The sequence below is a fragment of the Elgaria multicarinata genome, chromosome 3 (assembly GCF_023053635.1).
Source record: "Elgaria multicarinata webbii isolate HBS135686 ecotype San Diego chromosome 3, rElgMul1.1.pri, whole genome shotgun sequence".
Taxonomy (NCBI): domain Eukaryota; kingdom Metazoa; phylum Chordata; class Lepidosauria; order Squamata; family Anguidae; genus Elgaria; species Elgaria multicarinata.
The window spans coordinates 82,842,527-82,855,239 of NC_086173.1; the positions used below are offsets into that span (position 1 = coordinate 82,842,527).

The 12,713-nt window shown below is 39.4% G+C and overlaps 1 protein-coding gene across 1 annotated transcript; it reads left to right on the plus strand.

The window, feature by feature from the left end:
* UBE2B (ubiquitin conjugating enzyme E2 B) lies at positions 1–10,144 on the plus strand. Its single transcript, XM_063120737.1, has 6 exons — positions 1–245; positions 4,004–4,084; positions 5,072–5,097; positions 8,290–8,379; positions 9,158–9,246; positions 9,582–10,144. Exons 1-6 carry the CDS (start codon positions 202–204, stop codon positions 9,708–9,710), a joined length of 459 nt encoding a protein of 152 aa, XP_062976807.1. The 5' UTR covers positions 1–201; the 3' UTR covers positions 9,711–10,144.
* Positions 10,145–12,713: the final 2,569 nt, after the last annotated feature.

Here is a 12,713-nt window from a genome sequence, read left to right on the forward strand (position 1 = left end):
GGCTGCTTCCCTCCCCCCACCGGCGGAGGGAGACGCCATTGCGGAGTTGTTTGTGAAGCAGCGGAGCAGGAGGAGGAGGAAGAGGAAGAAGAGGAGGAGGTGGTCGCTGCCGCTGGGGAGGGAGACAGCCGCGTTGCCAGGGCTGCTGAGTCTTTCGCGGGGGGGCAAGGAGTCTTTTGCCATCGGGGGCGCGGGAGGATCATGTCCACTCCAGCCAGGCGGAGGCTCATGAGGGATTTCAAGAGGTAAGTGCTTCCCTACGCTCTTCCTCCAAGAGGCTGCTGCTCCCAGGGCCAGAATGCGCCCCCCGCTCCCGCTTTAGGGTCTGGGCTGGGGCTTTTTCTGCCTTTTCTGGGGAAGGGGTGCCGTCTTTGGGGGGAGCCCAGTCGCCGTTCTTCGCCCTTCCAAGCGGAAGGAGAGGCGGGGGGGGGGCTTTCTCTGTGTACGGAGAAAGGAACGAGGAGAGCTGAATTTCTTCTGCTCCCAAACTGCTGGGAGGACAAAGAGTTTAGGAGCTCCCCTCTCCAGGTTCTGCTGTTTCCCCACACCTGGACTTCACCCCCGTCCTTCTTCTCTAATAGGGGAAAGGAAACCAAGATGCCTCTAGAAGGATTATTCGCGCGGCGGGGGGAGGGAGGTGGGGAGACTGAAAGGATCACTTTATTTTATTTTATTTTTAAAAAAATCTTTTCCCAACAAAAAAAGGTGGGTGGGGGAAGAAGATTGATCTGTGACTTTTTGACCCAGATTCGAGAGTGTTCTCCCATTAGGCTTTGGCAACCCCTTGTATAATACGTGTCTTGTTGATAAAGTGAGTTGAATCGAAATGGGCTGGGTTGACCACGTCAGAAGTACAGCTTGCGGAATGGCCAAGGGGTGCCAGTTTGTTTAGAACATGTTGTGACGTTCTCTGGAAATAGTGGCCAGGTAGGTAGGTAGGTAGATAGATAAGATCGCATCTGATTTCCCTTCTCTCTCCCCCCCCCCCCCCCAACCAACCCCGTTTCACCTCAGTGCCAAGTACTGGGGACGCCAGAGGCCTTTGCTGTTTGGGAAGGTTAAAGGAACATTTTCCCTTCCTATCAAGGCCAGGATAGAGTGTTACGTAAAAACCCACAATAAGCTTTAAGGAAATGATTTAAAAGAAGGGGGTTTTAAAAGAAGGGAGCAGAGGGATCTTTGTAAAATATAAGCTTTGAGATTTCAATTTCATAGAACTTCTCTGACAATGCTTTGCATCCACTCAAAGCATCTTTCCAATGTAGTGCTTCAAAAATAAAAGAAGCCATTGTTGCAGCCTCAGGTTACCGGGTGGAGCTGTAAATAAAACTCCTTCCAGTCCAGTATCCCCCTCTTCCCTTGGCCCTGCTGAATCTTTTAATCCTCAAGAATCTGCTCCAGAGTAGAGTTTCAGTGTATTTGGAATTCACTCCACTACAACCCCTTATGCTTATCCAAAGTGCATTAGTATATAAATTCTATTGTGGGAATGTAAACTCTTTGAAAGGCTGGCTGGTGAATTCCATTACTGGTAATCAGTAGGGGGAACTTGTCAAGAGAAGCATAGGGTCTTTATTTTAGTTTTGCTATATAGCCAGCTGCTTAAATATTCATGAAAAAGCCAGCTCTGCTTAAGTCAATGTAATAGACATAATTTCAGTCACAATATATAGAAAAGAATAACTCATACAAGGAAGTCATTGGATTGCATCCATTTCAACTTTTGGTGTTTCCGTGTTTGTTTAGGGCAACTTCCTATAGTTGTTCTTTGCCTCTTAGCTTTTACTGACATCTGGAGGCATCTGAGGGGCGTTATGCTGAAGTTGGCAAAATAATGGCCATTTTCTTTTCTCAAGCAGGCTGCCAACAAAGACATCCTATCCAAAATGCCCTTCCTGGCGCTGCAAATGGATTCCAAAGAGAAACTGTACAGCTCCAATAAAATCAAGAGTTTATAACCTCAACACTTAAATAACATTTAAATCACATTTATATTGTAATAGTTCCATGTCATGTTAACTGAATAGTCAGAAAGTACAGATATAAGGTGTCAAAATTTGCTTTATTTTGGGATTATTAGAGAAGGAAAGGCAAAATTGACTTTATGAACTGGCAGATAATTTAGGATGGGATGCAATCTGTGTAGGACTGCAGATAATTGTCTTATCCCATTATGGAAAATGTAATTATGTCAAGTATTTTCTAAATAGCTGGTTGAGCATAGTGGCCAAGAAGCCCCCAGTTCAGCACTCACTTCTGCTGTTACAAGTATTCCTTGGATAATGGGTTGGATCCAGGATCTGCCTTCCATAGACTAAAGGGGTCTGCTCAGTGTTTCCACCCAGTTTTGGGAGATTTGCCTACCACCACACCACAGGTTATCTCAACCACAGGTCACCACACCACAGGAGATCCCCCAGCTCTCTGTGTAGCTTTTTCAGGGGGTTGGGGGGGCTGCCATGGAGAAGAGGGGCAGGGAAGTCTGCTTCCCGGCCCAGTTGCAGTCCCCTAAATCTGGATCGAACCCATTGTATATGAAGTGTTTTGAACATGCTAAATGTACTGTGTACATGCTGAGCATTATTATTTGCTCAGGACATCTTGACTTAATTTGAGAAAATACATTTTGGTTGGGTTTATTTCATTTAGGGTGACATAGTAAGTGGCATCCATGTGATCTTCAGTTAAGTCCCTTTGCATGTGAAATCCCAGTTTGGGCTCCAAAATCTTTATAACAAAAGGCTTTTCACAGCGTGGTGTTCATGAAGCTTTAAGAACTAAAGCTATCTCTGAACTGCACATGGGGCTTAATGCTTCGACCAGGGCACTGGCATGCAAGCTGGCTATCATGTAGCAAAAAGTCACGTTCCTTTTTCTCTCTAGCCAAGGTTTTACGTAGCTTGTGCTGTTGACATTAAATTGGTTGAACTGAGCATGCTTGAAGATCAGAGCAGTGTAAATTCAGGATAGTTATAAGGGCAAGGAACTGCAGACTGACAACACCATGTTGTTGATTTCCTGTTATGCCTAATGCCACTCCGTTGCAAGTATTCCTTTCCCAATCAATGGAAGTGTACCTGTTTAATGTTAGGGCTCCTGCAAGAACTACCTACAGTGTCTCAAATAAAATATATCCTTTGCCTCCACAAAATGTTAAATGTTAAGAGTGATCAGTGGAATATCACTAATAGCACAATGTTGTATATAATAATGACATAATGGTGTAGCAAGGGTAATGGAGCCAGGCTCCTGTGCTGCTTGAAATAAGATTGTAGAGGTCATATTAGCCACGTGGAAGGACTTCACGCTGTCTGTTCAGCTCTTCTGTAAAAGGTGTCCTGTTAATAATCCAGCTTGAAGGATTGAATGACGTAAAAATTAACTTGTTTGTTTGTTTCTTTATTTATTTATTAAATTTATATACCACCCCATAGCTGAAGCTCTCTGTACTGAGGCAAAATACTTGGGAGGTTTTTTTTGCAATGTGGTAGCATATGGAGGTGGGTTGAAATGGGATGGCACAGCACACGCTAAAGTCAAACTGTTCCACCTACCAAAATAGAACAGAACAGTTCAACTGTATTCCAGTACAGACAGAATCAAGAGGGATAAATTTCCCCAATCTGTACTTCTTCCAGTAATTTCCCTGTGTTTGCTTCAAATAGATAGAATCAATACCTTTTTCAGTAGGTACTTGTCAATGTGTGATCAAACCCCAATTACTTTACCAAAAAGTTATCTCCAAGTGGGTAACTTTATTATATTAAATTCTTATTGTAATGATGGCTTGATTACATCCTGACTTGCATCATACTGAATCAGAGACAGGGAATGCTTATATATTTGACATTCTTAGTGGTATCAATCTTTAACTTTGCAAGAGTAAGCTAGTACAATATTTGATTAGTGACATGATTCTGATTTTTTTCAAGCTGCATGGTTAACATTTGAGTACGTGCTGTGGATTTTTTATGTCTGTGTGTATCTTGTCTTTTATTTAAAGATTACAAGAAGACCCGCCTGTGGGGGTCAGTGGTGCACCATCTGAGAACAATATAATGCAATGGAATGCAGTTATTTTTGGGTAAGTGAAGAATTTCTTCAGTTGTAAAGAAATTAATGTCTTCTGGTAACACCCTGTGTGAAGCTTCTACAAATGCTAAATTGGACACATTTTGGCAAACGGATTGTAAAGAGAGAGCCAGAACTCATTTCCTTAAGTTTTCATGCTTCTTCCCCTTCTCTTCAGCATTCTTATGATTTTTAAATGGTAATGTGCAAGCATGGAACTTTTTAGTAAGAGTGGAGCAAGATGTGATGAACATTTTGACTGAACATAATCATAATGCTGTATACTTCAGCTGCACTGAAATATCTATAGAACCTGAGAATCAAGTTTGTCTTCAGTAAATTTGTTTATTTATTTACAATATTTATATACCGCTCCCCATTGAAAATTTCGGAGCGGTGTACAAGATAAAATAAAAACAGAATAAAATACTTTAAAATAGATCTTAAAAGAAGCAAAATGTACAGTGAACTGTGGCTGGTCATTAAGGAAAGGCTTCCTGGAATAATGACGTTTTCAGGAGGTGCCGAAAGGAAAACAAAGGTGGCGCAGGAAATTCCATAGGAGAAGGGGCCACCATGCTGAAGGCTCTTCCCCTGGTGGACTCCAATCAGAGGATGGGTCTATATGGAACCATCAGGAGCGGGCAGGTTGGTAGGGCAGAAGGCGCTCTTTCAGGTATCGTGGCCCCAAGTTGTTTAGGGCTTTGTACACAAGTGCAAGAACCTTAAACCTGGCCAGGTAGGAAATAGGCAGCCAGTGCAGTTCCCTCAGCAGAGGAGTTACATGCTGGAAAGTGGCAGCTCGAGACAACAGCCGAGTTGCAGCATTCTGCACTAGCTCTAGCTTCCAGAGCAGCTTTAAGGGCAGCCCCACACAGAGCACATTGCAGTAATCCAATCTTGACGTTACCAATGCCTACTATAGATATAGTACAGGTTTATGTATGTGAGAGTTCCGTTTTTGTTCAATTACATTAAAGGATTTTATCTCTCTTTCCAGGCCAGAAGGTACTCCCTTTGAAGATGGTAAGTTCTTTAATCTTCTCCATTTTGCTTCTCAAAATTTTTCTGAACACAGAAGTGTTGTGCTATATTAGCCTACATTACTTAAAAATGCTATCAGATTGTTTATATTTATGATAACATTACAATTTGTCATAGTAGTATGTGAAAAGTAGGAAACAATAGCCAAACACCTACCTATAACATGGATGCAAAATATTATGTTTCTGAATGACACAAAGATTTAAAAATCCACTAGTCTGACAGCACCTATTGGCAAGTACTCCCACTGATTTAAGTGTATGTTTATAGACCAACATTCCTCAACATGGTGCCCTCCTAATATGTTGGACTGGAACTCCCATCATTGGCCATGCTGGCTAGGAATATTGAGAATTTTGGTCCAGCACACCACAAGGTCATCATTTTGGAGAAGGCTGATGTAAACTTGTTTGACCATAATAATGACACTAAAATATATATACCACCCCCCTCCCAAAATCACTGATCTAAATGGAGCTATTTGTGATTGATTGTATTCAGGATTGCAGCCCAAGTGGGTAAAGAGCTGATCATTTTGTTGACCTTCTGAAATAGGTCAAGTCTATGTTACTATAGTGGCACCCTAATTTTTTTAAAAAACAGATCGTCTGGAGTTAGCCAATATTTACCCATCTCAACTAGCTTGGACAGATTTGGAACCCTACATTTGATAGCCATTTCCTCTGGAGCTCCTTCTGCCCATGCCTGGGATTTCTATCTCCAGTGACAATGGCTTCTTGGTCCAAATGGAGTCCCTGAAGCAACAGACTGGGATCCAAAGAACCACCCAACCTGTTTGTATGCCCAAAGAAGCATTGGGTTTGTGTTGCCTGAATAGACTTCCCCCATGCCACATGACAAATTGCTTTTGAAAGTGAGAGAAGTTACCCCACGCCACCACACAAAAACAAAAATACCTAGCTTATTGGGTCTTGGCCGCAATTCCCATCAACAAGGCACTTGAACACAGAATGGAGCAGTTTAACATTACTATTGTTGAGCAGCTTGGGTGCTTTCCAAATTTGAGGTAACTTACGTTCAACTGGATATTCAAAATTATCTGAGAGAGGCAATAACAGAGCTGGACCTTAAAGCCAGACCTTAAACTCCAAATCATCTACTAAACTCTGGGGGAGTGTTTGAAGGGCCAGTTCACATCTCCTAAGATTCCAGCATTTGTACTGCTTTTTTTGGTTATGTTTAGTTTTGTTCAGAGCGCATGCTCTTGATTCATATTTGATCCTTGAAAGTGAAAACAACTGGAAATCCCCTTGAACAGATCTGTATATAAAACTGTCTCTGTGAAAATAACCACAGTAAAGTGTGTGAATATTATGGCAGTGACTTAAGCAGATGTTGATCCATTTGCTTCTCACTCTTAGCCATTGTGCTTTGAGGAATGGGTTTAAAGAAGCTGGAAAACTGCTTCTTTGTAGGATGAAAAGTTTTGTTTAAAAGATGTACAATACATCATTAATTGGAATGGGTCTGTTATAAAATAAGGATACATATTGTTGTTGTTTTTTATAAACTTAAGTTTGAATTACTGAAACTATTCTATGTTAAAACTTAATAATCTGGCTTCAACTAGACTTAACCCTGTCAGTTATGGTTGAAAATGGGGAGGGATGAGAGTTTTTGTAAAGCTTCCTTGCTCAGTAGCAGCTCTTGCTCAGCTCCTGCAATAAAGCAAATAGCTATTTAAAAGCCAAGTCACCTGAGGCTCTCAAGTATAGCCCATGGGATCTTATTAAGACAGGGAGAACGGCAGGTGTCCTTTAAAAGAAGTTGTGATAGCAAAATCTTCCCATGCCTCTGCCCTAGCCCACAGATTCAGTTAGCTTTTGACAGGAACTGCTCTTGGTTATAGTAAAGACTTAAATCATTTACAGAATATTGGCAATTTTTTTTCTTTGAAGTGTTCCTTTCTAACTATGAAAACACACACATTGAAAGAACCATGTTTCAAGCTGTTGCCAAATAAGGCTGCCTGTTTCTAGGGTTGCAATTCTAAAAATATTAGCTAGAAAGTAAGTCCCTTTCAACTCCGTGGGTCTTCCTTCTTAGTAAACATTTGTAGGATTGCACTGCAAGAGAAACTTTCTCGGGACCATAGATCCCGATGTCCCTTTCTCTCAAAATAAAACTTATTTTCTTGAGATCTTCCCTCTAGAGAGAACAACCACCTTTGGAGAGAATCTCAAGAAAGTTTTCATCAAGGAAAAATTATGATATATTTTCTCCTGAGGATGAAAACTTTGTAGCTATATGTTCTGGACAACCTTGAAACTTGTTTTCACCTTCTGGTTCAGTTTTCTCTACACCTCACCACCGCTGCAGTTTTGCTTTTCCCCAGGATAAGTTTGATCCAGATTAGATAATTTCAGGGGGATCTATGAATCAAGCTTTCCCCCATATAGAACACATTTGGAAATAGCATTAAACGCAGGTGTAGAAAATTTGTATCTCCTATTCACACATGTGTGAGAAAGAAACAGAGCAAGTGAGTGAGCATGGATTTCGTGCAGGGATTTGCACAGAAATACTTTCAGTGCAGGAAATGCATAATGTGTAAAGAAGCCCTTAAGGGCTGTATATCAGAACTGTTAATCAATACTTATTTGAAATGCACTATTTCATAACTCATAAATTTCTGCTAAACAGATTAACCATGTAGTTATCTTGAACTCTGTGTGTGTGTTAGTCACATGAACATTTCATTCCAAGTCAATCTGCATTTTTTCAGTGCAGTTGATAGTGGAATAACTTTGTGCTTTAGATTCTATTCCACATTCTCTCGAGTGGCCTGCTAAAGTACTACGAGGATGCTGATGTTATTTCTATTCATAGCTGTGTAGTGCAATGTTTTATTATTGCTTGCAATAAAAATAAACACTTAGTCTAACAGTCTTTTTAGAGTACTAGGCCCTGATGTTAGTCATTAATGCTTTTACAAAAATAAATTATTAAGTTTAGTGTTTTGGTGCTGTTTTTGAATGTTTCAAATCGTTTTAAATCTGACTCTAAACTGTTTCAAAGTATGTTAATGAGGTGAGATATAGATATATTAAATAAATAAATAATAAAATATGTTTTGGCTTTCAGAAGCAGTTTCATGCACATAATTTTTTCCCCTCTCTCTCCCAACTTCTCTTTCTTTTCTTTAAAATACAGGTACCTTTAAACTAGTAATAGAATTTTCAGAGGAATATCCAAATAAGCCTCCAACTGTTAGGTTTTTATCAAAAATGTTTCATCCCAATGGTAAGTATTCACCATGATGCCGGTATCAAATTTTAGGTGCAATGAGGTGCATTCCTACAGTCCACAACTTTTTAACATCCTTATAGTTTTACCTTTCTCAACCCAGAAATTCTTCATAGTTGCAAGCAATTTTCATTAACTACATACACAAATAATGTAATCATTTGAATCCAAACATTACAGATTCATGTCTAAATAGCAATTCCAATGGAAATAAATAAATTACAATTTTAAATAGACTGATCACTTCCGGCAAGCCTACCCAATTGAATTTTAAATTTGCCTTTTAATGATGTGCTGATTTTAATAATGTATTAGTTTTAAATGTTTAATTACTTATATGATGTTTGCATTCGTGTTGTACCGCGCCTTGATCCAGAGGAAGAGGCGGGTTATTATTATTATTATTATTATTAATAATATTATTACTACTACTATTATTCCCTTAGAGGCCAACAAAGATCTTTCAGATTAAGGAAATCTCTTTGGAGGGGTGGTGAGGGGAACAAGGGGATGGGGAAGATCCATTGCACAAGTAGCCTTCAGCTTCTTCAGATCCAGCTCCCAAAATCCAGTGCCTTAATTGATGCTCTATTACTGCTGGAGCTGCTTTCTTCCTTGTGTGTGTATTCCCCTTTTTGCAAAATGTTCTTTCTCAGGATTAGTTACAAAATTCTTCATGTACAGCACATAGTTGCATGTCCGTTGCTCAATCATTGTTTGACATGAGTAAACTTGAAATAACAATGGTATAATTCTGAAACTTATTTTATTTTAGTATATGCGGATGGTAGCATATGTTTAGATATCCTTCAGAATCGCTGGAGTCCAACATACGACGTTTCATCTATTTTAACCTCAATTCAGGTAACTGTACTAAATAACATACAAGTCTATTCTTCTCCAGAGGGAAAGCGCACTGCTGGCTTTAATCTTTAGCACTGTATTACAATGTTAAGTTTGAACTATTTCTAGTCACTGTATGACTGTGCAGTCAGAGTAATCTTTGTCAGAAGTGCTTGTCAAAGGGATTATGATAGACATAATGCTGTATAACATTTGCAGGATCAGGGCTCACTCTAGTTATAACCGTCATAAACATTGCATTGGTTCTACTTTCAGTTACTTTTTCTTTTGTGTTGCTGTTAATGCTAATGAGTTTTGCTTTATGTCTTTGCTTTTTTGGCTTCTTTTCCCTCCAGTCGCTGCTTGATGAACCCAATCCAAATAGTCCTGCCAACAGTCAGGCTGCACAGCTTTATCAGGAAAACAAGCGTGAATATGAAAAAAGAGTTTCTGCTATTGTTGAACAAAGTTGGAATGATTCATAAGAAATGACGACTTCATTAACAGACATCCTCATAATCATCATGTACAATTTAACTTGCGATAGGAAATGCTACCAGAACTTCTCAAGTGCCACATTTGACTTGCATACAGATGTGTTTGCAAAAATAAGCCCTTCAGTTTTGAAACTCTAAAAGCTTGTGTACCTTGATTAATGTACTTTTTATTGCATGTTATGACCTAAGTTATTGCTACATAAATTTGTAATATATCCTGTTTGTATTTTTTTCAAAGTGTATAATGTTGGTGTGAAGTTTTCATGACAGAATATACATATTTTGTAAATCTGTACTTTTTTCAAAATATTGAATGCCTTATTTTTGAATTCTTTAGATTTTTAAATTGGACAAAAATCACTTAACAGAGTTTTATATATAAAATATTTCATGTAAAGCTGAAATACATAACCTCAGTGCAAGAGATTTTTCTGTCACTTCTTTCAGTTTTCTTTCCATGGGCTCACGGAACTCTTGCATGTAGATTTACTTTAAATGTGCATCCCCAGGAAGTAAGTTGCTCTTTCATGCATGCAGTGTAAAATTCTGCTTAGGTAAGGGAATTTGCATTTCTGGTGTAGGAATAACCTTCCACTTCTCAACACTTTTGTGTGGCAGTTAATACATAGGCCTTTGTTTTTTACAAGGATTTTAATGCTGGCTGTTTACATTTATTGTATTCTCGTCTGCCTTTGAGCAGCTTGGCACAGTAGCTGTTCCTGCGAGGTAAGATAATGTAGAAGAGAGCCCAGCGTTACTCAGTAATTTTCATGCCTGAGTGGCAATTTAAACCTAAGTTACCCAAATCCAATCCTAACGTTTTAGCCATTGTGCTAGTGGTTCTCAAGTTCACATGAGCCAGTGAATAAGGTGCAAACAACCTTGCTATTTCGTAATTCGTACCAGTGGCTTAGCTTTGCAAATCTCCCACAGTGAGTTTTTGTTCTGATTCTTTTATGTTTGCTTGAGGACGCCATTAACTTGCTCTTTGCAGGCTTGCAGATTTTTGGACTCCTAAAATTCTTTCTAACAAGGCCTAACAACTGGGACTTAAGATCCATAAAGTAAAAATCTGAAACAGCTTTAAAAGCTAAAGTGTATGAAAAGAAACTACACAGCTCTATTAACTGGATTCCTTTTCTCAAGGTGGCTTGCCCTGAACTACTGACAGTGTCTGTTTTACATTTTGGTTAACCCATATTACTCTAAAGACATTGACCTGACCCATGGGTGGTTGAATTTTGGATTATGAAAGCAGCCTTGCTAACAACCCAGAAAGAGAACCATGGTTTGTTGTTGAGTTGGGAACTCTGGATTGTTTAAACAAGTTATGTGTGAACCCAGACCTGTGAGTTGTTCATGGGTTGTTGCATCAGCCTAGAAAGTCGATAGTAGGAGCAGTAAAAGAAACCCAGCTGCTCTACATGCCAGTAGTACAGCATTACAAAGGCATGTGGGATACAGGGAGGGAGCAGGCAAACAAACCAGGCATTGAAAAAACAAACCATGGGTTAGTGTAATGTGTGGACCAGATCATTAAAGAAGGCAGTTACAGGATGACTATTTTGAGAGTGGATACAGAAGAAAGAGTGAATACAGAAGAAATCTTTTCAAGAATGGTTTCCCCTTGGGTTGCTATTTTGCTTGAAAACACTTTTATGTGAAATATTTGAATGTTTTGTCTGAAACTCTTGAGTAATTCAAAAAGATCAATGAAAGGATATGGTTTTGCTTAACACTCGTAGATCACTTCAATCACAAGGTTCTACTGCATCGTTATGCTTCCAATTCTAAAACATTTAAACAAATTACAGCATTCATGTACCATTCAACTACTAAACATGTTGCAGAGCAGTAAGATAAAATGATAAAGATAAAAGAATAAAACAATATTAAAATTATTTTTTAAAAAAACAACAGTGCCAATCAAACTGGCTGATTAACCAAGGAAAGCTTCCTTGAAAAGAGCTGTTTTTAGGAGGCACCAAAATGCAGCATTGCCACCTGCCTGACTTGCAGAAGTGGGGAGTTCCATAAGAAGAAAACCACCGCACTGAAGGCTCTTTGGATGGACTCCAGGCCTGCCATAAATCCTTGTAGGACTACCAGGAGCATGCACTCTGATGACCTCAGTGACTGCAGGTTGGTAAGGAAGAAGACAGTCTCTCAAGTATCCAGGTCTCAAGTTGTTGATGGCTTTCTGCATAAGTACCAAAACCTGGCCCAGTAGCGAATAGGCAGGCAGTGTGGATCCCTCAGCAAAAGATTTGAATGTCCAAAAGACTCGGCTCCCAATAACAGCCGAGCTGCTGCATTTAGCTCCAGCTTCCAGAGCAGTCTTAAAGGCTGCTCCATATAAAGTGCGTTGGAGTAATCCAGTCTTGAGTTTACTAGTGCCTGTCTACACTGTGGTCAAGCTATTCCTGTCCATACTACTTTCCTACTATAATGTGGAAAACAGATTTATGAAAGACAAATCCCAAGCAAAATCCAGTACCTTAAAATGTACTGGTTTTACCTTTACTTGTACACTGATAAACACATTAGTAAATCTTATTTGTGCTCCTTAGGCAAGATCACCAGCTAGATGCACAATGCTGTAAACGTAATCAAAGTAGACAGTACAGGAGTTGTCTTTTGTGTTAGTTCATTGCAGCTATGTGTACAAATAGCTAATTCAGTTTCCTTGACTGCTGTGCATATGGGATCTTTGTTATGGTTAAGGTCATATTACATCTATATAAATAGTACTCATGCTTGATATCAGAATACATGTTACTATAACAACCTTCTCATTAACAGGCATACCAGGTCACTTAAGGCCTGCTTTTCCTAAATGAAAGCAAAACGCTGCTGAATATGTTTGCTGGTTGATTTACAGGGATGATAAATGTAAAAAGGACTGCAAAATGTTCTCAAATTCATGAGCTAATGTCACTCATTTAAAGCTAAACAAAGAAACATGATGGTAACAAGCGATCACTTGTAATG

Bases quoted from the DNA above. Each gene is read 5' to 3' on its own strand.
- UBE2B (XM_063120737.1), top strand. From the start codon at position 202: ATGTCCACTCCAGCCAGGCGGAGGCTCATGAGGGATTTCAAGAG. The intron at 4,085-5,071 runs GTAAGTGAAGAA...CTCTCTTTCCAG, and splicing joins TGGAATGCAGTTATTTTTGG to GCCAGAAGGTACTCCCTTTG. The intron at 9,247-9,581 runs GTAACTGTACTA...TTTTCCCTCCAG, and splicing joins CTATTTTAACCTCAATTCAG to TCGCTGCTTGATGAACCCAA.